Raw genomic sequence first — 25,175 nt, 5'->3', positions numbered from 1 at the left:
TTTATTATTGATGGTCTCTTTGGAACACAAAACTCTTGCGTTTTCACGAAGCCCAACTGATCAGCCAGTTATCTCTTTTACTAAATGTCTACATTTGGTGTCACTGTCTAACCCAAGGCGAGAATATTGATTCCCTGTGCCTTCTAAGAGTTTTTCTTTGTAGATTTAACTCTTCCGTTTAGGTCTAGGATCCAGTTTGAAATAACGGTGTGAGGCAGGGGTTTCATTTCATCCTTCTATATGTAAATTCCAGTGGTCTCGGCACTCCTCGTTGAAAAGACTCTTGTCTATGCCGTTGGATTGCCTTGGTGCCCTTGTTGAAAATTAATTGGCCACAAATGTTAGGCTTTAATTTCCAACTCGTAATTGTATTCTATTGAGCGACGGCTGTTTTTAGGCCCGTACTCTATGGGTCTTAATTACTGTGGCTTTGTATTAAGTTTAAGTAGGAAAGTGTAAGTCCTCCAACTTTGGACTCTCTCAGGATTGCTTTGGATCTTTTGGTCTCTTGCATTTCCACATGAATTTTAGGATCAGCTTGTCAAACTCAGCAGAAAAATTTCAGCTGGGATTTTGAAGGGAATGGCATTGAATCTGTAGAACAGTTTGGTTGACTATCTGCACAATAGGAAGTCTTCCAATCCATGAACATGGGATGTCTTTCCACTTATTTAAACTTTCTTTAATTTCTTCCAAAAAAAAAAAAATGTGTTGTAGTTTTCAGTGTACAAATGTTGCACACCTTTTAAAAATTCTTTAAGATGTTTTATTTAAAATGTGATATTGTCTTTATTTTCTTATTATGATTTTATGCAAATACCAACACAAATATAAATTCAGAACTTTCTTCCTTTTGAGGGAAAATAAAAGGAAGCTTCTTTGTTGTTTTGGTTTTCTTTTTCTTTTTTTTTCCTACTTAATATACCTTGGAGTTCTATCCATAGCAATATAAATAAAGATCTTCTTCATTACTTTTGTTTTAATATCTTTATTTTATTTATATTTATGTGGTGCTGAGGATCGAACCCAGGGCCTCACACTTGCTAGGTGAGTGCCCTACCACTGAGCCACAACCCCAGCCCCTTCTTCATTACTTTTTAAAATATAACTGCCTAACAGCCCAGTGTATATGTAATGTGACTTAGATTCTGTCAGTCCCCTACTCATGGACATTTAGGTTAGTTTCAATCCTCAGTAATTACAAACATGGCTGCAGTGAGTTCATTGCTTTTTCTCTGTAAGATAAATCTGGAGTTTAATCACCGAGTTATCAATAATTTTGATAAATCTAATCCAGGTGTGTTCCATGATGATCACACTTATTTACTTTCCTTCCATAATGAATGAGAATGCTTTCATTCAAGGGTTTTCCAATAGAAGTACTATTACTTTTTTTTTATATATATTTTAAAAACTCGATTAGAGGGAAGAGGTATCGGTGTGGTTGAATGAAATCATGCATCTTTGGGTTGTGTTGACCTGTCAGTGAACTGTCCATTCATGACCTTTGCCCATTTTTCTATTGACTGGTCTTTCTTTTTCTGTTTGCCTTTCAAATATGAGTTGCAAACGTCTTGCTCCCATTTCTCCTGTGTCTGTACTTTTTGGTAAGGTGCTCCTCGCCATACAGAAGTTCTTTTGTCATTGTTTACCATTTGCTTCTTTTGTGTGTGTTCTATTTTTATCCATCTCTTATGGATTTTGGATTTACCCTCCAAGGTTGTAAAGAAATCAATATGACCATATATTAAATATAACTTCTTATATTTTTGTTCTTTTAATCTTCAACTGGGTCTTGTGGTTTGCTTTGCTTTGTTTTTCATTTTTTTTTTTTTAATTGGAGGGAAACTTCCTGTGCTTGTTTCTGACCTTTTGTGCCAAGAATCTTCTCTCCGAAGTGGGGAAGACAAAAGCTAGGGTCTCTGCTTCTCCTTTCCCGCTAGCACACCCCGCCCCTGAGTCCCCCTGGGATGGAGGAAATACAGGCAGGGAAGGGGATTGTTGAAGACAGCTCAGATATTACCCCTGCCCAGTGTTTGTTGTGACTCCACATTTTTTTTTTTTTACCGAGGACAACTGTGTACAAGGGGTTCCGTCATCTATGAGCATTTATTGACCACCTCTTGTGTGCGCCTAGTATTATGAAAGGCACTGGATTCAGAGCTGAAGGAGACAGTAGGAGTTACAACATTACTGTCATTGATATTGCAATGATTCTGTCACCACAGATGACCATGGTCAACCTGTTTCATTGCATACCACTGGTGCCAGAAGAGTAGCTGCCAATATTAACAGCCACGTCTTATAGCCAGTGGTGTGTGATCGTGCACATACCCTTGAGGAAAGCCTCTAATCCCGTTTTACAGGTCAGAAAAACTGAGGTTTTCCACTGGGACATGCATTCCGTCACAGAACTGTAGTGAATCAGTTTTCTTTCTTTTTAAACTTAATGAATGAATGAATTTTTAAATTTATTTGGGGGGGCCTGGGGGCTGAACTCAGGGGTACTAAACTACCTCCCTAGTGCTTTTTATTTCTATTTTTTTTATATTGAGACAGGGTCTTGACATGTCGCCCAGGCTGCCCTCAAATTTCAATCCCCCTGCCTCAGCCTCCTGTGTCGGTGGGATCGCAGGCGTACACCACCACGTCCACAGCAAATGGGTTTTCAAACCGAGCGTCCCAGCAGATGGAAAGGCTCATCCCCTCTTTATTAACAGAAAACTAAGAAAGGGACTTGCTTAGTTCTCCCAGAACCTCTTTAAGTTATGACTTTAGAGCCAGCAAGGGGCAGTGGCTCTCGGCCCTGAGAATCGCCGACAGGTAGTGTCTGGGGGGTGGGGGTGGGGGTCCTCCAGCTATCCTCAGTATTTCAGAAGGGGCTGGTGAGGAATCAGGTTTCCAACTAACAGAAATCGAAAACCATTTTCCTTCCTTCTCCTTCTCTCACTCCCACCTCTTTTTTCTCTCCTCCCCCTTTTTCCCCCATAGTCAACCAAACTGGAGCTGAAGAGCATGATCTGTCCCAGGTTTTAGCTGGGACCTCGCTGGGACATGCATGCCGTCTCCCCGTGTTAAAATCTCTCCTGTCCCCACCTCATTAGTGACGGCCCACCTTTTTAGCTTCCAGCCCAAGTTTGCAATCAGTGTGGCAAAACTGTAGCGAGCAAAACAAGGAGCCGATACTTTTCCCCAGATCTGTTTCTTTTCTCACGGACACTAATCCCTCTCCCGATGGTGCAGATAAAGAGAGAGAGTTAGCTCCAGGAATTGACCCTCAAGCATTTTTTTTTTAATTTAGATCTAGGTCTTGGTCAGCACAACATCTATTGCCAGGAGTTATGATATTAATAAAGGCAACAGCTCAGGAGGTCAAGCCTTGGCTATAGTGCTCAGTACCTGGCTAGGCACTTGTCATGCACATAATGCTCACAATGACCCCATGACGTAAGCTATCACATCCTCATTGCACCAATCAGAACACTGGGTCTCCAAGAGGGGACATGATTCATTGCCATTGGTTCTCATGTTTGTGAAAATATTACTGTTCTCCACAGCTGAGCCACACACATGTGCTGTGATTATCTGTATTTTATTGTTGGCCTCTTTGGTTTCCCTGGAGTTGATGATGCCTAGGTTTTCTGTGTGTATACAAGTAATTTATCTCAGGTCTAGAACAGATCTGGCTTGTCAACTGGTCAAACAGACTCACTCATCTATATTTCTGTGTTTTGTTGATAATGTTCCTCTTTCTTCTTCCGTTAGCTGGGATAGAGGACACTTCACACTCACAAGTAGCTGTCCATCTGGGAAATTCCTTTCTCATCTCGTTGAGAATTTCCATCTTCACCTCTCTGCTGACAGGAACCCCAGTTTTCTCCCCTGCCTCCTTGTTTCCTGACTCCCTCTATTTAACAGAGCACGTGTCCCAGTATTACCGGGTCTTGCATGTCTCATAGTGTTTATTCTACCCTACACTTGATTGGTGCCTCTCCCTCTCCTTTCTTCCTCCTCCTTCTCCTCTCTCTCACCTCCCTGGCCACCCGGAGGTGAACATTACGTTCTATTGAAAATAATCTTCTGTTATGAATTCTACATTTTTCTTCCTTCCTATTTTGCTTTTTTTTTTTTTTTGGTGTGACAAGGCATGGTCCCAGTGACCTAATTCCTCCAGCCACACCCTACCTCCTACATTTCCACCACCCTCCATTCAGCGGTCCATTCAGCTGTCAGTGGATTAATCCACTGGGGAGGTCAGAGCCCTTATGAGCCAATCACTTCCCCAAGTCTTCAACACTGAGCCTGTGCCCCCACACAGGCTTTCCAAATCCAAACTAACAACATGTTTATGTTTCTATCCCTGATTTCAGGCCTCTTGTATATTCACCTGGCGGTCGACGTGCTGGATCCTGTGGTAGATCTGTGTTTGACTTTTTGATGAACAGACGTGGGAGGGTGCTGAGCGTGGCCATCTTGGGCAGTGACCGCGTGGTCACACATTCTCAGGCGCGAGGCACAGAGGGCTCAGATCTCGCCACACCTCCGACATTTGTTATTTTCAGTTTCTTTTCCCAATAGTCATCTCGATAGCGAGCGATATCGTAGTATTGTGGTTGTGATTTGCATTTCTCCAGTGACTAATGATGCTGGGCTTCGTTTCACGGTGATGAGCAGCCATTTGGGTATCTTATTTGGAGAACCATGGATTCAAGTCTTTGGCCCACTTTTGACTTGAGTTGTTTGGATTTTAGGAGTTTCTTACATAGTCTGAAGGTCAACCCTTGTCAGATACACACTTTGGAAATATTTGCTCCTATTCTGGGACTTGTCTTTTTAATCCTCTCGATAGTAAACCTTTGAGGAACAAAAGTCTTTAATTTGGGTCAAGTCCAATTTATTTATTTTTTTTAATTTTCTTACCAGTGTGCCCTTGCCAAAATTCAATGATTCTTCGATTCCCCTCTTCGTTGTCCTCTAAGACTTTATAATTTGGGCTCTCAGCATTTGATAAGTTCTGAGTTGATTCTTGCATTATGGAATTAGGTAAGAGTACAATTTCATTCTTTTGCATGTGGATTTGGTGGATTTAGTTTTGTAGTAAGTTTCAGGAAGAAATCAGGAAGCATGTCTTCCATCTTTTTTCTTAAGATCCTTTTGACTTTTCAAAGTCTTTTGTAATTCTATTTGAGTTTTTAGGATCCGTTTTTCTATTTCTGTAAAAAAAAAAGTCATTGAGATTTGGTTGGAAATTGCATTGAGTTTGTAGATGGCTTTGTTTAGTATTAACTTTTAACATCATTGAATCTTCCAGCCCATGAACAAGGCTATCTTTTATGGAGGTATTTTTAGTTTCTTCCAGCAATATTTTGTAGTTTTTCAGTACACACTTCACCTCATTTGTTGAATTTATTCCTAAGTATTTGTTCCTTTTTAGGCCATTGTAAGTGGAAAATTATTTTCCTAATTTTCTTTTGGGGTTGTTCATAGTAGGTCTGTAAAAATTCAACTGATTTTAGTCTGTTGATTTTGTATCCTATAACTTTGCTGAACCTTTTGTTAGCTCTAACAAGTTGTGTGTGTTTGTGCATGCGCACACGTGCGTATATACATGTGTGAAGATTTTAGGGATTTTTTTTTAACACTTAAGATCATGTCATCTGTGAACAGAGATAATTTAACTTCCTCCTTTCCCATTTGGATACTTTTTTTTTTTCTTGCCCAAATGCATTGGCTAGTATTTCCAGTGCTAAGTTGAATAGGAGTGGCAAAAATGTGCATTCTTGTGTTGTTCCTAATGTTGGTGAGAAAAACTTACAGTCTTTCACTATTTAGTACATCATTAGCTGTGTGTTTTTGACTTATGGCCTTTCTCATATTCAGGAAATTGTTTCCCCCTTCTTTATTGAGTTTTTTAAATCATGAAAAGTGTTGGATTTTGTCAGATGATCTTTCTGCGTCAATTGATTTGATCATGTAATTTTTTTTCCTTCTATTTATTTATTTAGGTTCAAGGAATTGAACCCAGGACACTTTACCACTAATCTACATTCCCAGTCCTTTTAATTTTTTTTTTAAATCTTGAGACTCTCTAAGTTGCTCAGGGCCTTGCTAAATTGCTGAGTCTGGCCTTGAACTTGCAACCCTCCTGCCCCAACCTCCCAAGTCTCTGGGATTACAGATGTGCACCATCATGCCTGGATTCTTCATTCTTTAGTGTGCTGTATCATACTGCCTTCTAGGAATAAGTCCCACTTGACCATGGTGAATCATCTTCTTCATGTGCTGTTGGGTTCAATGTGCTCATATTTCGTTGAGGATTTTTGCATATGTATTCATAGACATGTTGGTCTGTAATATTCTTTTTTTATGATGTCTTTATTTAGATTTCGTACGAAGTCTTTTTTTTTGTTTGACAATAATATAGCCGCCTCAGCTCTCCTTCCATTACTATTTGCATGATATATCTTTTTCCATACTTCCACTTTCAACCTTTTTGGGGTTCTTTGATAGGAAGTCTTTTACAGACAGCATACAGATCAGTCTTGTGGGTTTCTAAAAATCAAATCTGCCAATGACAAACTGCTTCTCTCTTGCTACTTTCACAATTCTTTGTCCTTTCTGTAATTTTATTATACGGTGTCTTGGTGCGAGTTTTTCTGATTTTTTTTTTTCCTGCTTGGAGATTGTTGAGCTTCTCAAATGTGTATATTCCTGCCTTTTCCTCAGTTTGCGGGTGTTTGGGGGCCATTGTTTCTTTGATAGCTAATTCAGATTTACATGAAATAACTGTAGATATTATTTACGGGTTACAATATTATATTTGATATATGTATACATTGCATAATAATAAAAATCAAGGTAATTAGCATATCCATTACCTCGTCCGTTTGTCGCTTCTTTATGGTGAGAGTATTTAAAAACCTCTCTCCTGGATATTTGAAATACACAGTATGTTATTATTAACAATTGTCACCCTACTAGGTAATAGAACACCCTCCCTGTTCCATAGGTTTGTACCAGTCTCTTTCCATGCTCCACTTTCTCTTCCCTCTCCAATCTCTGGTAACCACTGTTCTACTAGATTTCTACTTTTATGAGGTCATCAGAGTGAGAACATAGAGTATATGTCTTTCTGTGTCTGATTTATTTTGCTTGAAATAATATCATCCAGATCCACCTATGGTTTGGCAAATGCCTGGATCTTGTTGTTTTTATAGCTGAGTAGTATTCCATGTGTGTAGACCACCTTTTCTTGATACATTCATCTGTGGTTGGCCATTTAATTCCAAATCTGGTTATTGTGACGAGTGCTACAATAAACGTGAAAGTGTAGATGTCTTTTGAACCCACTAAATTAATTTTTTTTTAAATCTTGAGACTCTCTAAGTTGCTCAGGACCTTGCTAAGTTGCCGAGTCTGGCCTTGAACTTGCAACCCTGGGATATATATATATATATATATATAATCCAGTAGTGGGATTGCTGGATTGTATGTTCATTCTAGCTTTAACTTTCTGAGGACTCTCCTTACGATTTTCACGATGGCTGTACTAACTGACATTCCCACCTCCAGTGTGCACAAGAGCCCCTTTTACCCCACAACTTGAGCATTTGTTATTTCTTGCCGTATTGATCACAGCCTGTTCTAACGGGGGGATGAGATGATGTCTTGTGGTTTTCTTTTGCATGTCCCTGGTGATCAGTGATGTTGCGCTTGTTTTTGTCAACTCTTTGTGTGACCATTGGTGTGCCTTTCAGAGAAATGTCTGTTCAGATCTTTTGCATATTTCAATAGGATCACTTGTTTTCTTTTATGTTGATATGTTTGAATTTTTTGTAAGTTCTGGATAGTAACCCTTGTTAGATTTTTTTTTTCCTATTCTGTAGATCATCTCATGGTGAATGGGATTTCTTGATTCCTTTTTCATCTGGCTTGCGGTTGGAATGTAGAAGCACCATGATTTTTGTATATCGGACTTATAGTCTACAGCTCTACTGAACATTGGTCAGTTTTGCAATTGGTGACGTTTGAGATGGGGGTCCCACTATGTTTGAGTGGAGGTCCCCACTCCTGATCTCTGTAACAGTTTTGACTTTTTTTTTTTTTAATTCACGATCCTACTGCCTGACTTTCCTAAAGTAACTAAGATCACAGGTTCTGTGCCGTCACGCCCAGCTCATTTATGAGTTCTGATCGTGTTTCTGTGGATTCTTCAGGTTTTCCTATGTATGAGATCATGCCATCTGCCAACGAGGACAATTTTAGTGACATCTCCAACTGGTATGCCTTCCTTTCTTCCTCTTACCTGATTGATCTGGCTAGTACTTCCAGAGCTACACTGAATACAAGAGGAAAGCACAGACATCCTTGTCTCATTTTAGATTTTTAGGGGAAAATCCTTCAACCTTTTCCTCTTCGCTATATTAGCAAGGTTTGTCATGCACGGGTTTTATGGTGTGGAGGTATCCATTCAGTCTTTTTGGGGATTTTATTTTTGTTCTAGGTGCTGGGTCTGGACCCCAGGACCTTGTGCATGCCAGGCAAGTGCTCTGACACCGAGCCACACCCATGAGGTACACTCCTTGTACACCTAATGCATGGAGAGGTTTTATGATCAATGAATTTAAATTTTTAATAAGTGCTTTTTTTCTGAGTCTCTAGAGATGACCAAATGGTTGTCCTTCCTTCTGTTATGTGACATATCACATTTATTGATTTACCTATATTGAATGATCCTTGCATCTCTGGTATGAACCCAACTTGATTATGGTGAAGAATCTTTTGGATGTGCATTTGGATTCTGTCTTGCTAGTATTTTTTTTGGGGGGGCCACCATTTCTTCAAATGTTCTACCCTTTTATCTCTCTTCCTTGTGGAACTCTTATAAGCATGTCTGTGAGGGATTCTCCAGGCCCTTGAGAGTTAGTTCATTTTTATCCCAAGTCTGTTTTTTTTTAAATTCCTGTTCTACATAACAATAATTTCAACGGACCTATCTTCAGGTTCACCCATCCTTTCTTCTGCCTGCTTATTAAATTTTCTGATAACTCCCTCTAGTGAGTTTTTTCATTCCGTCATTGTACTTTTCAGTTCCAGAATTTCGGTTTGGTTTCTTTTAAAAATAAAAAAAAATAAAGAGAGAGAGAGAGAGAGAGAGAGAGAGAGAGACTATTTTTAGAGCAGTTTCAGTTTCACAGCAAAATTGAGTACAAAGAGTTCCCATCGACTCTCATCCTGCCTCAAAACACAGGCCGCTTCCCCCTCTGTACAGAACAGGTACCTTGGTCATGGTCAACCCACACAGGGAACACGCCACCTGGGGTCCACCGTCTACGTTCAGATCTACTCCTGGCCATGTATTTGTTTTAATTAAACATGACAATACAATGATCTTGACAGATCACACATTTGAATCAAATGGGGTATGATTTCTCATTTTTCTGAGTGTACAGGTTGCAGAATCACATTGGTCATGCAGTCACGCACATACCCACAGCAATACTAATGTCTATTTTATTCTGCTGCCCTTCCTATCCCCCCTTCCCCTCCCCGCCCCTCCCAACTCTTCTCTCTACCCAATCTAAGGTGATGCTATTCTTTTTTTTCCCCCCTCACATCTTCATACACTTAGCATAATCTGCTCTAATGCCATCCATTTCCCTGCAAATGCCATGATCTTGTTATTTTTTATTGCTGTGCAATATTCCATTGTGTATTTATGCCACATTTTTTTTTATCCATTCATCCACTGAAGGACATCTAGGTTGGTTCCACATTCTAGCTATTGCGAATTGTGCTGCTATAAACATTGATGTGGCTGGGTCCCTGTAGTATGCTCTTCTTAGGTCTTTTGGGTATAGTCCGAGAAGGGGAATAGCTGGGTCAAATGGTGGTTCCATTCCCAGCTTTCCAAGGAATCTCCATACTGCTTTCCAAACTGGCTGCACCAATTTGCAGTCCCACCAGCAATGTATGAGTGTGCATATTCTTTTTTCTATTCAGACCTGGTTTTCCTATTTCCTTTAGTTCTTTGCCCATGATTTCCTTGATCTACCTTGAAAGTAGTCAAGATCACTGATTCAACACCTTTGGCTGATGGTTCCAATGTACATCAGCCTTCTGTGGAGATAACGTAATGTCAGGTTCTTCATCTCCTGTGAGCGTTTCTAGGCTTGTGATATATTTTGGAGAACTGGGCATTTTCAGTATTATGCTGTGGTAACTCTGGAAATCTGGTTTCCCCCACTCCCCGGGGACTGGCTCTTGCTCATGAAGGACTGGAGCCATTCACTTGTGACTTTTTCAAACTCTTTTTGCACACGGTATGTGTTCCTTGCTGTGCATCGTCACTGAAGTCTCTGTTCCTCTAGCTCGGTGGTCACCCGGGATCCTCACAAAGATTCCCTTAAGTGTCCTGCTCCCCAGAAGCCACATCAGCCCTGAGTGATCCAAACCAGCAGAGTCAGCAACCAGAACCCACAACCCCGACATCATAAGGATCAGGGCCTTCTGGCCCAACCTGGCTCCAGCAGACGCTAACCAGGAACTTGGGCAATGGCCCTCCCCACTGCCACCTTCCAGGATTTGGGGACCGGGGGATGGAGCTCTTCTTCTGCTTCCTGCCTCACCTCCTCTGGCCCCAGGGCCCGTCTTCGGTTGGCTGGGTGTGAGTCCTTTCTGTCTGCTGATTCCCAGCTGTTGAAGACGGAGGTGGAAAGAGTTGCTCAGGGGGACGTCCCTCATGCTCTCCTGGTTAGAGAATAAGAAATGCCGGGAGCAGGCACGGGGGTGCACACCTGCAGTCCCAGCGACTCAGGGGACTGAGCGGGAGGATGGCAAATTCAAGGCCAGCCGGGGGCCACTTAGCAAGACCCTGTCTGGAAAGAAAAAAATAAATTAAAGGGGGGCTGGGGATGCAGCTCCGGAGTAAAGTGCTCCTGGGTTCAGAGAAGGGAGAGGCCGGTGTCCTAAGAGCAGACAGGACATTTTTTATCAAAGAAGGTGCTGCATCTCAGCCTGAGTACGTACAGGCTGCCAAGCACCGGCGCAGGTGAGACTCGGAAATCGTGTGGGCAGAGAAAGCCAGACAGGAAAGTTCTAGAAGGGCGGGGATAAGAAGTCGGAAGAGCAGGACTGGAGATGCAGCTCCGGGCAGAGCATTTGCCTCGTTTGACCCCAGCATTGCAACAAAGGAAGCAAAAAAGCAAGACATTAGTGACCCCGACCCTCAGGAAGAGTCTGGGATGGGAGGTGGCCCCAGGGAGTGGTCCAGGGTGCAGAGAACCGGCCTCCACAGTGGGCTGAAATGATACAATGGATCCAGGGTCACCAAACTGTAGAGGGAAGGCTTGTGCACTTTGCACACGTCCCTGTCTGTGTTTCACACCACAGTAAATAAGAAAAAAGGGAAGGGAGGGAACATTGACGGAGTGTCTGCTGTAGGCAAGGTCGGCTTTAAAAAAAAAAAAAAATCCATTCCTTTCATGAGCCCTTACTCTGCCCTGGGCACTCTCAAGGTCCTGAGGACCTAGCAATTCGGTCCAGACCCTCCCCTCCGCATGATGCCCATAGTTGGTGCAAGACACAGCACAAAAGGGAAGTTATCTCAGTGACAAGCAAAAGTGGCTTGTCACAGGGTGGGGGGAGTCAGAAAGGTGTTCCCTGAAGAAAAAAAAAAAGAAGCTTCAGAAATCTTGAGGATGGGGAGGGGTTGTGGGGTGGGGGAAAAGAAGAGCCTTTTATGTAATGGGAACAGCGTGTGCAAAGGTCCTGTGGCAGAAAGAGGCACAGCATGGAAGGAGGGCAGAGAGCACGGCCAGGCAGGGTGCCGCTAACGTGAAGGAGGGAGGGACTCTCAGAATAAGCATTTTGTAGACGGGGAAAACTCGGGCATGGAAAGGGGAGGTGGCACCAGTCAGTGCAGCTGCAATGGGGAGCCAGCTCTGCCTGGGTGCCCTCTGCCCACTGAGAGACCCAGGGAATAGTCCCTGGGAATCTGTTGCCAGCCACCCTTATGCTCCCTGCCTCTCAGCTCCACAGGGCCTGTGGCTCGGGGTGGCTATGAGATCCTGCCCTGAAGAGAAGTACTGGGACTCCTTGCTGAACGGCTGCATGTCCTGCAAGCCAATCTGCGCCCAACGGAGACCGAGCACCTGTGCAGCCTTCTGCAGTGAGTTCTGGGGCCTGAGCCCAGGGAACAGCTGGACCTCCCCACACCTCACTTCCCCCCCAAAGCTCCCTCTGGCCCCACGGCCGTCCGGCGGCTGAGAAGTGGGGTCAGGGGAAGGAAATGCACCCCCTCATTCATTAGCGATTCTTCACCCCCTCATTCGACTCTCGCCACTTTCCTCCTTTCAGTTTCCTGAAGGGGCTGTGTTCTTTCCTGCCCCGGGTCCTTTGCATATGCCCTGCCCTCCACTTGAAATGCATTTTCCTCATTCATCCTCCCTCAACTCCCTCCTACCCAATGTTCAGGTCTCAGAGCCAATATCAGCGTCTCCTGAGACTCTGCACTGGGAATGAGGCCCTTCTGGTCATCTTCATTTTATTATAGAAATGGTCCAACGTGCAAAAACACAAGAGTTAGCTCCGTGTCCCCATGATCAGCTTTAAAAAAAATCATTAAAATCCTGCCTTTTTGTTTTCCAAATCATTTTTTTGCTTGAATATTTTAAAGTGAATTTTAAAATATCATTTTTTACCTGTAAATACTAGATCATGAATCCCTCCCACACCAGGTCCCCTAAAACATAAACTATAATTTTTTTTTTAGTTGTAGGTGGACACAATACCTTTATTTTATTTTCATGTGGTGCTGAGGATCAAACCCAGGGTCTCGCATGCCCTAGGCAAACATTCTACTGCTGAGCCACAACCCCAGCCCCTGTAAATGGAATCTTTTTTTAAAAAAAATTATTTTTTTTAATATTTATTTTTTAGGTGTAGCTGGGCCTTTATTCTTATGTGGTGATGAGGATCGAACCTGGGTCCCGCCCGTGCTAGGCAAGCGCTCTACCGCTGAGCCACAATCCCAGCCCCTAAATGGAATCTTAAAAGAAAGTTTACTTGTGGAAATAAAAATATCCTCAGGCTTTCTAGAAGGTAAACTGATTGTCCCAGCTATTTTTCTTTTTGGGCAGTGCGGGGGCTGGAACCCGGGCCTTGTGCATGTTAGGCAAGTGCTCCACCATTGAGCTGCGCCCTCAAGGAGCCCTTAAATAGAGTTCTCTGTATCCTCGGTGTAGGTTCTGTAGGGCTCTTGAAGGTCAATGGCTTGGGCTTTTAGTTTTCTTGGCTTCTGCTCCTTGGCACTGATACTTATTCTAGCGGCTGTCATTCCCATTTATTTTTAAAACCCACAAAATGCTACTCATGTGAGCTTTCCCACCTGTCTTCCAATCCCCTCCTGCAACTTGCCAAAGAGGACTCTGACCTTTCACCTCTGTTCCTTATGCTAATTGGAGATATATTTCTTCTTGATGGGGTTTGGAAAAGGCAAGTAAAGAATGACAATTAAAGCAATTGAAGAATCTAGTTTATCACTTTTAAAAAATAAGTGGAACATCTTCCTAGGCTTGAAAACTAAGAAATGGAATTTTTTAAAAATTATTTATTTATTTTTAAAAAAGAAGAGTCTTTTAAAGAATCTATAGGCCAAAGAAGAAGTAATAATGAAAAAAAAACATTTTGAACTATATTCAGGAAGAATACTGTGTATCAAAATGTGTGTGGTGCAGCCACAGCAGCACTTGGAGGATGATTCATAGCCTTCCGTTTGTATAAATTCGATTTGTAAAAAGACTTGGATTTATTCCGGGATTGCTATTTGAGTTGGACTGTGGCTTTTTTTTTTTTTTTAACTTTGATGTCCTTTGAGATGAGACCCAGAGCTCCTGCAGGCCCATGTCACCCATCACTCCCTTCTGTTTCCCAGAGTCCCTCAGTTGCCTCAAGGAGCAAGGCAAATATTACGACCGTCTCCTGAAAGACTGTGTCAGCTGCACCCCCATCTGCGGACAGCACCCCAAGCAATGTGAATACTTCTGTGAGAACAAACTCCGGAGTCGAGTGAACCTTCCACCCCAGCTCAGGAGGCCGCAGACGGGGGGGATGGAAACCAGGTCAGACAACTCAGGAAGGTACCAGGGATTGGAACACAGAGGCTCAGAGGCAGGTCCAGGTAAGCCTGGGGTGGGGAGGGCCAGAATGCACGGGAGGCTGGGCAGCAAGCCTGGTCAGAAGGGTCTACAGGGCTGGGGTCGCTGTAGCCCCGTGGTAGAGCCTTTGCCTGGCGCACGTGTGAGGCGCTGGATCTGATTCTCAGCACCGAACATAAATAAATAAAATAAAGGTCCATCGACAACTAAAAAACATATATACTTAAAAAAAAAAAGAAGAGTCTGTGATATAAGAAGCCCAGAGTCCAGGCAAATGGTCAGAAGCCAGGGTAGTCAACCCAGGATAGCAAAACAATTTAGATAAAAATTCCACAAGTGTGTGGGCAAGAAAGTAGCAGAAGAAATGGCCTGACTTGTAATGGAGGCTACTGAGGTTCTTTCTTTTAAAACTTTTCATCTATTGTTTTATTTGTACGGATTAGTTATCCATGACACTTTTTAAAATATTTTAACTCACACAGAATTCTACAATTTATGGAGTACCCTGTGATTTTTTTTGGAGGGGTAGGTACTCGGGATTGAACTCAGGGGACACTCGACCACTGAGCCACATCCCCAGCCCTGTTTTGTATTTTATTTAGAGACAGAGTCTCACTCAGTTGCTTAGGGCCTCGCTTTTGCCGAGGCTGGCTTTGAACTCATGATCCTCCTGCCTCAGCCTCCTGAGCGGCTGGGATTTCAGGCCATCCTCAGATGAGCAAGTTTTTGAAACGTGAGCAGCCCAACCTACTTGAGCACTGTGCCAGGAGGCCACCCCCCCCCCCCGCCTCCACACCCAATCTCAGCCTCCGGTGAGGGACAACGGGGAATTCCTTTGAATGAGAAGGAAGAGATATGACTAACCCAAACACAACTTTATGGCCATTGTGAACACAGTGAGAAGAGTCAGCCCAGCTGGGCAGCCGCTGAGGGCCAGGTGTCAAAAATAATCGAATGGATCCACCCAGCACACACCTCCAGACTCCCTACCCTGTTGCGTGGTGTTAGGAAGGAGGGAGGGGGACTCTGTGTGGAGTCGGGAGCACCCGAGACGACCTTGGAGCTGCCCTTGGCCTATCAAACAGCAGTTCCCTGGAGAGTCACATAGCAAGTAGGTGACAGAGTTGGGCTCCGTCCACCCTGCAACAGCCGGAGGACCCAGAGCAGGACCCGTGGGTGGGATCACTGATTCCTGAGGGTGACCGGTTGCCCTTAGGAGGAGGTGAGTCACATCCTGCTTGGGACCACCAGCCCAGCCCCTCACAGAAGGGGCTTCGTCTTGGCTGCAAGGACCAGAGCTCCCAGGACGTGTAGGTGGGGTGCATAGGGACAGGTTGGGAGGTCAGGAGTGGGGGTCAGCCTGCCTGCGCCTCACCCTGCAGCTTTGGCTGAACCGTGGTGTCACCAGGGCACACCACAGGCCCTCCCGGAGCCTCAGAGACTTGGTGATTCTCTTGCTGTCCCCTGTCCCTCCCTGCCAGGCATCTCCCTGGTGGCCTGCGGCTGAGATCTCTCTGCTCTCTCCTCTCATATCTCTGTGGGCTGCCGGGGCAGGGGCTGGGCCGGTGTGGATTGTAGACAGGAAGTCGGGGCCACATGCACAGGGGACAGACCCAGATGTGGACCTACCGGAGGGGAGGGAGCAGAGGACACCAGGTGACCGAGCTACTGAACCCAGTGCAAGGGTTGGTCTGTCCCCACCACCCGTAGCCTGCACTGCGAGGCCCACCTCAATGGATTCCAGGATTCTCAGGGGCCCACGCAGGACTGCCGTGCCTGGGGGAGGCCAGAGTCTCACGGAGGGAGAGACAACAGACAGGACTTATGCTAATGATAGACTGTAACCCCAGTGGCTCAGGAGGCTGAGGCAGGAGGATCACAAGTTCAAGGCCAGCCTCAGCCCCTTTAGCAAGGCCCTAAGCAACTCTGTGGAGATCCTGTCTCAGAATAAAAAATTGACAAAAGGGCTGGGGATGTTGCCAAGTGGCTAAGCGCCCCTGGGCACAATCCCCATATCTATATATTATTTTTTTTCTAGGGGGCCCAGGAACGCAGTGATCCATCATCCACTTCTCTAGCAGGTCTGGTGGCCTGGAAAGGGACATCCCGGGGGAATGAGGCAGAACAGCTAGCGGCCAGGGGTGGCTGGAGACGGCACGGGGAGGGGCCAGGTGCCAGGTGACAGAGGGACTCTCTTGCCGGGCTGGGGAGGCCGGTGTCCGGCTGGAGGCAGGGACGCAGCAACTGGACAAGAGGGTCAGAAGGGGGCTGGGAGGCCATCTTCCCGTGGCCTCTGGGGACACGGATGGCAGCAAGGGTCCCGAGTGAGTGCTATGTCTGGCCACAGGTAACAAGGACCTGAGCGGAACAGAGGTGTGACATGAGGAGGTGGGGAGAGGCCAAGACCTGGGTGACCTGGGGGAGTTTCAGGACTGCTCCTTCCCCACTGTCCCCACCCATAAGGCCCTCCTGGGGCTCTCTCGAGGCTCCGGTGACTTTCCATTTGCTGTGTGTGTGTAGCACGTGAGAGCCAGCTGCCCTTGCAGGTGAGTGGGGTAGCTTCCTGTGGCTGCGGTGACCTTGCTCCATAGACGGAGTGACTCAGAACGACCCAGGTGGACCCAGCCACAGCTCTAGAGGCAGGAGGTCAGAGCCCAGGTCTGCCCAGGGCTGGGCTCTCTGCAGGCATTCCTGGGCTTGCGGCCCCATCATTCCGGGCTCGATTCCCATCTTCACCCCAGTCTCTACGCCTGGCCTCCTCTGTGTCTGCCTCTCTCCTCCCCCGTCTTCTGGGGACACTTGTCATTGGATCTGGGACCCACCCTAGTCCAGGACCATCCAGTCTCCAGGTCCTCAATTCATCACGCCTGCCAAGACTCTGTCGTCACATGTGCAGGTCACGAGGGGACATATCTTGGGGGTGTGTATGTGGGGTGCACTGTAAGGGAAAGAGACGTCCCCCGGGGCACTATGAGCTTCGAGTGTTCCCGTGTGACAGGCCAGGCTTGGGGACAGCCAGGACCCTGTGTGTGTGCTGGAGCTCTGGAGGGCGTCTGATCTGGAGAACTTGGATCTTTACCCACGACGACGGGGAGAGAGACATAGACACAGAACTGCTTGGCTCACATCGGGTTCCTGCAGGTGGACTTTCCTGGTGGAAGACAGAGGAACTTCCTTACCCTGCGGGCTGAAACTGGGCTGTGGGGAAATCTGACCCTTCTCTCATCTTTCCTGATTTCTTGGAAGGTCAGATAAACAGCTTAGTTACTCTTAGCTTGGTTTCTTCTTTCGCGTAAATGACTCCTTTTTAATTTTTTTTTTCTCCTTGGGACTGAGGATTGAACCCAGGGGGTACTCTATCACTGAGCTACATGCCCAGGGTCTTTGCTGAGTTGCCCGGGTTTGGGCCTCAAACTTGCAATCCTCCTGCCTCAGCCTCCCAAGTCACGGGGATTACAGGTGTGCACCACCATTACCCAGGTTCCACTTCCATCTTTAGCCTGGTTCTGGGAGGACCCGGTGCAGCAGGAGGCCAAGTCCAAAACAGTAGCCCCCTCTAACTCACTCAGCAGCGCCCCCCGGTGGGGACAGAGCGGTCTTCTGTGTGAGGTCTAGACTCGGCTCAGACCTTAGTGCTGCCAGCCGGGGATCAGGGCGGGGTCCCACGCTTTGAGTCCCAGGACTGCTCAAGGTTTCATTTACTTTGGGGACTAGAACAGGATAGGTGGCCCTAGTCACTGTTTGAATGGTTTTTCAGTTTCTCAGGGTCCTCTTTGTCCTGACCTTGTCCTGGGCTACCCCAGTGGGAGCAGGACCACTCTCCCATTTCACTCTCCCCGGCTAAAGCCAGGGTCCAGGGACCTGCTAAGATCGGGCAGAAGCCGAGGGCGCAGGGTAGACGCGGGTGGAGAGGGGAGGAAGAGGAGACTTGGGTATGAAGAGAGCCAAGATGGAGGGCAGCAGCTGGCGTAGGCTGTGGGACCTGGGAGTCACTTTGGAGTGACCTGGGCCAGCTGAACAGCCAACTGATGTGACCCAAGGGCCAGCAAAGAGGCCGTAAACAGCAACGTGGCCTGGACAGAGTCTGTGTCTCCCTCGAGGAGAACACATTCGCCCTCAGGAGAAGAGGGTCCCCCAAAGATCCAGGGACCCCAGGGAGAGAGGTGAGTGGAGGGCGGGGGGGTGCCGTGACGTTCTAGAAATGGTTTCAGTAGAAGTTCACACACCCAAAGTGAAACCGCCTCCCAGCGTCCCATCTGTTCCCAAGTTTAGACCCACAGGGGACAAGGGGTGTCCTCTGGGAGTGGCTCGCAGAGTGGACATTTGAAGGGCCCCCCCACAGTGACCTAAAAGTGAGGCTGTTAGTTCACACAGGAAACCCCCCTTCCCCACCGACACTCGACCAAGCATCCCACAGCGTGCACGGAACTGGTAGGAAGCAGAGACCGGCCGAGTGGACCGTCACATGGATGTGACATCCCTGAAGGCTTCTGGGTCTGGGGGAGGCCAGAGCCAGGCACACGGGTCAGAGGTCCCACGGGTCCAGCCCCTCCCCACCTCTCCCCAGGGCCTTCCCGGTGGCCAGTGAGCTTAGAGGTGTGGGGACCTCGGTGACCTGCTGGACTCCCACCCAGGCCTGGTGCATTGACTTGCAGTATCTGGGTGCTGAGAGACAGAACGTCAGACCCCATTTTGCAGACAGGGAAACAGGCTTAAAATCACCACGGCTTCCTGCCCCTCTAGTGAGGGCAACAGCCAGGCCACACTGGGTTCTTGGTTCAGCCCTGCTGGGGTCACCAAATTTCTGTGTGTCCCCTAAGGGATGATTTATAATATGGTGGAGAGGCACAGCCCAAGCTGGAGCTGGGACAGCAAGCAGGCTGTGGAAATTCTATTTTTAAGTGAGAGATGGCTTTGAAGACAGTTTTTTTTTTTTAAGACAGACATAAGGCGAAAAAGCCAAGCGAAATTCACAAAAATTGGCTTAGAAATGAACTTTGCCTGGGGACCTGCCTGGCCCTCTGGAGGGCAGAAGCTGTGCACAGTGCCCTCTGGTGGTAGGATCTGGGAACTGCAACCAGGGGCCATCTTCTGGGCACTTGATTTTCACCGGCATCGATTCTGACAAAGCTTGCTTGATGCTGGGGATATAGCTCAGTGGGTAGAGAACTTGCCTCGAATGCACAAGGCCTTGGGTTCAATCCCTAACACCGCCAAAAAAAAGTTACATCCACTGACAAACCTTGCTCACAGGAGAGTGCCTGCCTACCATGTGTGAGGCCCTGGGTTCCATTCCCAAAACAGTGCTTGTGACTGAGCTCCTTTGCCCTCTGGGATCAGGGTAGAGTGATCCTGTGTGTAGGTAGGGGGACATGAGAGTGGCAGTCAAAGGAATCAGAAAATTACATTTTAAATGGGGGCAGATGACTGGGCACAGTGGTGCACGACTGTCATCCCCCATGACTCAGGAGGCTGAGGCAGGAGGATCTCAAGTTTGAGGCCAGCCTCAGCAACTTAGTGAAGACCCCTGTTTCAAAATAAAAATAAAAAGATTTTGGGATGTAGCTCAGTGGTACAGGGCCCCTGGGTTCAGTCCTTGGTACTAAACAAGTAAAAACTAAAAGTAAATGGTGACAGATGGTTTCAAATGGCCCGGAAAAGAGCCAACCCGCACTAGCAACATGGGAGGCGCCTGTTTTCCCACACCCCTTGGGGGACAGGTAGAAAACGACTTTTTTTTTTTGGTAGTTTTAATCTGCGTTTCTCTTCTTAGTCCAGGGGTTTTCAAAAGCCTCACTTCTGAGCAGGGCTCTAGGTAGGGACGATTTTTCACTTCCCCCAGGAAAACCTGAGACCATTGGTCTGGGCAGAGAGGAAAAGCAGAGAAAAGTCCTTTACTCCCCCTAAAAACAAAGGGGCTCTTGAGGGTCACCCACTGCGGCATGGAAAACCCACTGGAAACTTAGTGCCCAATTTCTTTGCAATTGGGAGGGGGCGGGGCTTGGCTGGGCCAGTCTCCTGCTGGCCTCATTTGGGGTCTCTCATGGGGCCACCAGGGGGATGGTGCTAGGGATGGGGACCTTGGAGGCCCAGCTCTGACGCCTAGGTCTCCCAAGAGAGCAAAAGCAGGGGCGGCCAGGCCTGCCTCAGGTGCAGGGCCAAGGCTGGCACAGGGTTACCCCAGGGCATCCTCCTGGGTGAGATGAGTCCCGACTCAGCCCAGAATGGATGGGAGGGGACTCAGCCCCGAATGGAAGGGAGGGAACTCTGCCCCGATGTGGTGGCCGTGGTCCTTCTGCTGTGGAAAGCCGTCTGGTTGGTCCAAACCTCATGCTGAAAATATTCCAGATGTGCAAAGGTCTGGTCTTCCTCCTCGAATGACCACGCACCCACCTCTGCTCTGTGGCTGTCTGTCGCTGCCATTCTGTCTCGGCTGCGAAGGCTGCCGGCTTCTGTCCCGTGGGTCCAGCCAGTAGGACATTTGTGTTTTATCCCAGGGCCCAGTGGGAACAGTGAGCCTCAGTCTCACCTCCTGAGGACCACGTGTGCCCGCACTCGGGTGTGCCCCTTTCTCTGGGCTGTCTGAGTTCTAGGCACATACAAGACAGCACCCCAGGCCCACCCAGAACGCCTGTCTCCACTTTGTAACTGCCCTGGTGACACCAGCATCCTGCTAGCCCCGTCACTTCCTCAACTCTAGACTCTAAGAGTGTGTGTAAGGATGAGCAGCAGTGCCTGCCCTGTGGCCTGGGACTCCATCAGACCTGCTCCCCGTCACAGATCTAAGACTGGGAACAATCAATATCACTTAGCCATTCAGTTTTGTCATCTGCAAAATGGTGTGTAAAATGGTGGGGGTGTGCATGGGCTCTCTCTCGTCCAGCGAGGAGATCCATAGAACAGGGCAGAAGAGAGTGTGGCTGCGGAGTTGCTAATCAAGACCTCCAGAGACCAGGCAGGAAGCAGGGCTGATTTTATTGAGCAGCTACCATGTATTCATACTCAGGCAGCAGCTAAGCAGGTTACAGGCAGCCACCAATGCAATGTCTGCTAACTGTGCTTGCGGTGACCAAATGAGGAGTGGATCGTGGAGCAAGTGCTGGGATTGCAAGAGGAGGCCTCGTGCCCAGGGCTGTGCCTCTGGGGTAAGCGGTGTGTCGCTTACGTGCCTGGCACGAGGGGAGTGGTTTGCCCTTAACGTATGCCACATGTGCAGTCCTCCGCAGGGGTGCTGTGGAAAGCCGTCTGGCATTTCTTGATGAGGTTAAGCAATCATGGCATGAATCAGCAACACAGCTCCTAGGTCTACACCCAAGAGAATTCAAAAACACATCCACGGAAGCCTCACCCATGCACTTTCCCTAGCAGTCTATTCATGGTGATCCAAAGGTGGCAACAACTAAAAAAAAAAAAAAAAAAAAAAAAAAAACAAACACGGAGATGTATACTTTCAAAGGTTGAATTGGATGGCAGATGAATTATTTCTCAATTTTCTTTTAAACTGGGGGCAACCAATTATCCAGTGATAAAGATGAAGGAAAATACTTGTGCAAAAAAGTGCCCAGCACCTAGAATGGGCTCGGTAACTTGTCCCATCATGCACACGTTTGCATACATGAGTCCAATATATGCATATTTTATTACATCTAGCTATTTGTCCTTTCACGCCAGGACCTAGCTCATGTCCCAATTCCAAAGGCCAGGAAGGAAACTTGGGATAAGGAAAAATGTCAAAGGAGGGTTTTGACCCAGCAATGGGGTCTTTCTCTGGCATCCCAAGGCTGGTTGGGGCTGGTTAGTAATCTTGCGAGTCCTGCCCTCAAAGTATAAGCTCATCCAGGAAGGCTCCCCGATGGAGGAGGGGCCAGGTGCAGAAGAGAGGGAGACTCTCTTCCTGCGCTGGCATCTGCACATCTGTCCACCTCTGGGACCATTCCAATGGCATAATGAGGGAGAAAGAAGCACAATGTCAGGAAGGGGCGCTGAGGGTGTCTGGGGTGGGGGAGGGGTTAGGATGGCTGCTGGCCACCCGAGAAGGGCCTGGGGGAGTGGGGTCCCCTCCTGAACTCAAGGTCGTGCACTTGTCTTGCAGTCCTCGTGGGACCCAAGCTGAGCGCCGACCAGCTGGTCCTGATCTACAGCACGCTGGGGCTCTGCCTCTGCACCATACTCTGCTGCTTCCTGGTGGCCGTGGGCTGCTTCCTCAAGAGGAGGGGAGGTCGGCTCTCCAGCCAGCCCACAGCAGGGCGGTGCAGAACCCGGAACAAGTCCTCCCACGGTAAGTGCATGACACCGGGGTCCTCGTCCTCGTTACTGCTTGTGCGACCAGACTCGCACATCGGTCACCGCCTGCTTCTGAATCAGGGTCCCCGCCCCTCCCCTGACCGTGCTGGGGTTTGCACTCAGGGCCTTGCACACACGTGCTAAGCACGTGCTCTTCCACTGAGCTCCATCCCCAGCCCTATCTATGCCAGCTAATGGATGCAGATGTGTTTGCCAGGTCTTAATAGGTAGAAGTCTGGGACATATCCCTATGGTATCTCTGTAACATCTTGGTTAAAATGGCGAGGCAGAAAGAGAGAGCGCAGGTATGGGACAGGGGGACGCAGGACGCTCTCTGAGCTAATGGGTTGGGGGGCGCACCCTGTGGGTGGGTGTGGGTATGCAGGGGGGGGCATAGGTGTGTAAGGGTGTGTGTATGGGGGGGGGGTTAAGAGAGAACCAAGATTTGAGAGCCAAGATTTGAAAGCCGAGTGCCCAAGGGGCGAGCCTGGGGTGGCTCTTAATTCCTAGATTAGGGGACACTTTTGGAGTCCGGGAGGGGCTGGGGTGGGTAGAGCAGTGCAGGGTAGTGTCGCCCCCAGCCGACGTCCTCTCCTGTCCCCGCAGACCCCGCGATGGAGGCTGGCAGCTGTGCGGACGCGCCGCCCGAGCCGGTGGAGACTTGCAGCTTCTGCTTCCCCGAGCGCAGGGCGCCCACCCAGGAGAGCGCAGGCGCGCTGCGGGCTCCGGAGGCTGCGGACCAGGACAGCGGGGCGCACCACGCCGGAACCGCAGCCCCGCAGCCCTGCGCGCATGCCACCACCAACGGCGGTTTGGGTGTCGTGTGCGCGCCCGCCCTGGACGGGGTCCCCGGTGAATGAAAGCTGGGTGACCAGGACGCAGGGAGACGAGGAGGGAGATGAAGAGACTACGGAGGGAGTGAGAGACGGGCAGGGAATGGGGCAGAGAGAGAGAGAGAAATCGAGAGAAGGAGGACAGACGAAGGAAAGAGAGGGGACAGGTGCCAGAGTCAGAACTCGGACATGGACATTCTTTATCTAACCCCGTTCCGTGCAAACCGTAAGTCGCCGTCACCTAAACACACACGCCCATAAAGTCATCTGTGCATGCTGGTCGCGGCTCCAAGAGCCCTTTTCCCTGTAAAATAAACATTTTCCCACTCCTCCGGGGTCTCGGTGAGTCCTTCTATCTGAAGAGCTCAGGCATCCACCCCTCGCCCTCTTGGCTCCGACTCGGCCCAATGCAGCTGCCCGGGGACCTGGGGCTCTGGCGGTCTTCCCAGAGAGCTGGTGGGGCTGCCTCATTTAAGAGGGAGAGCCCAGAAAGATGGAAGAATGGTCTGCAGAGAAGATGGGTGCCCTCAGCACCTGAGAAGCAGGGACTTGAGTGTCTTGAGTTCTTTCACAAACAACAAATTCTCTCCCATGCCCCTTTGGTGGGGCCACGAAAGGACAGCGTGTATGTGTATGTGTGTGTGTGTGTGTGTGTGTGTGTGCGTGTGTGTGCGTGTGTGTACGCACCCATGCACGGGCCTGAAGGGCATTTGGAGCTGATGGTAGCAAAACTCTCAGGAGCAGTGGGTGTTCTCTGGACCCCAGCAGGAGACTTTTTCTTTTGTATCTATTTTTAAAATTAGCATTGAAACCTACAGTTTCAATGGCACTTAAACCTTGAGTGGCCTAGCTATTCTTAGGCGCCTTTACACAGTAAGGTTGTTATGCTTGAATTCGGGACCCCCAAAAGACCACCAAAGACCAAGATCGATGTAAGCAGCAAAGAGGTGTTTATTGGGAGCTAGCTCAGTCCTCTGCACGCACACAGCAACTGGTGACACTGAGAGGCCTGAGCTCAGGGTTTGCAGCAGTTTTATACATTCTTTGGAGAAGGCAGGACCCACACATACATCATAGCATCTCTTAGCAAATCATCATACACCGCGGGAAAATCAAATAACAACTCTAAAACATGATTAGCACATTCACTGGCAGGAACAAGTTGGGTAGGGGTGATTGGTTAATACAAGAGGGGGATTCCTTTGAACTGATTGGTTTAGGCCAAGAGGGGTGTACGTGCTGAACTACATGGTTTCCCAACATGTTATCAACCACCATAAACTACTGGGGGGGTCATCTGGCATCCCAGGTATTTTCCCTGTCTCATGCTGATTGGTGGCTGCTAGGGGGTTGCTATGGGTCCCCACCTAGCCTGACTGAGTCAGGGACACCTGGCACAGCAGATCTCTCCTGTTATTTGTAAATAAACAACTTAGCAGGGTGGGAATGTGCCTTGGAGTGCTCTGTGGGTCTTTCCAAGGACAAAGGCCATGTCCCTTCCTTGGACAGGCTTTGCTCTGAGGTAGAGGCTGGTTTTTCAAGGTAAGGACATGATTGTGTATGTGAGCTCTCTCATGCTGCACCCCCCCACACACACAGGGTCATGTTGTAGACCCACACTTGGCCAAGTACCACTGCACTGGTGTGTGCTCAGAGACGCAGCATTGCGAGTTAAGGTACGTCTGGGAGCTGTGCAGACGGCTCTCCTTATTGATCTGTGGTTTTCAAATTCTGCTCATCTGAACCTGAGGGTGGGGGTCTGGATGTAGTATGCTTCTGGAACCACTTGGAGTGGGGGAGGGATTGCGGAAAACAGGATGCTGAGCATCTAAATCCAGCTTCAATCAGACCCAATTAATCTTGTAGAGTTATTCATATAGTTTGTTCAGTTGACCCTTGGCCT

The 25,175-nt window shown here is 48.0% G+C and overlaps 1 protein-coding gene across 1 annotated transcript; it reads left to right on the top strand.

The window, feature by feature from the left end:
• The first annotated feature begins 12,039 nt into the window (after positions 1 to 12,039).
• Positions 12,040 to 23,299, top strand: Tnfrsf13b (TNF receptor superfamily member 13B). Its single transcript, XM_026408711.2, has 4 exons — positions 12,040 to 12,169; positions 13,934 to 14,179; positions 22,249 to 22,434; positions 23,046 to 23,299. Exons 1-4 carry the CDS (start codon positions 12,061 to 12,063, stop codon positions 23,297 to 23,299), a joined length of 795 nt encoding a protein of 264 aa, XP_026264496.2. The 5' UTR covers positions 12,040 to 12,060.
• The last annotated feature ends 1,876 nt before the right edge of the window (positions 23,300 to 25,175 follow it).

The sequence above is a fragment of the Urocitellus parryii genome, chromosome 7 (genome assembly GCF_045843805.1).
Source record: "Urocitellus parryii isolate mUroPar1 chromosome 7, mUroPar1.hap1, whole genome shotgun sequence".
Classification (NCBI taxonomy): domain Eukaryota; kingdom Metazoa; phylum Chordata; class Mammalia; order Rodentia; family Sciuridae; genus Urocitellus; species Urocitellus parryii.
Note: the sequence above shows the minus strand (reverse complement) of the source record. Positions and strands in the feature narration are given on the sequence as shown.

Coding starts and splice junctions, on each gene's coding strand:
- Tnfrsf13b (XM_026408711.2), top strand. CDS start 12,061: ATGAGATCCTGCCCTGAAGAGAAGTACTGGGACTCCTTGCTGAACGGC. Junction 14,180..22,248: donor AGGCTCAGAGGCAGGTCCAG/GTAAGCCTGGGG, acceptor CTTGTCTTGCAG/TCCTCGTGGGACCCAAGCTG. Junction 22,435..23,045: donor CCGGAACAAGTCCTCCCACG/GTAAGTGCATGA, acceptor CTGTCCCCGCAG/ACCCCGCGATGGAGGCTGGC.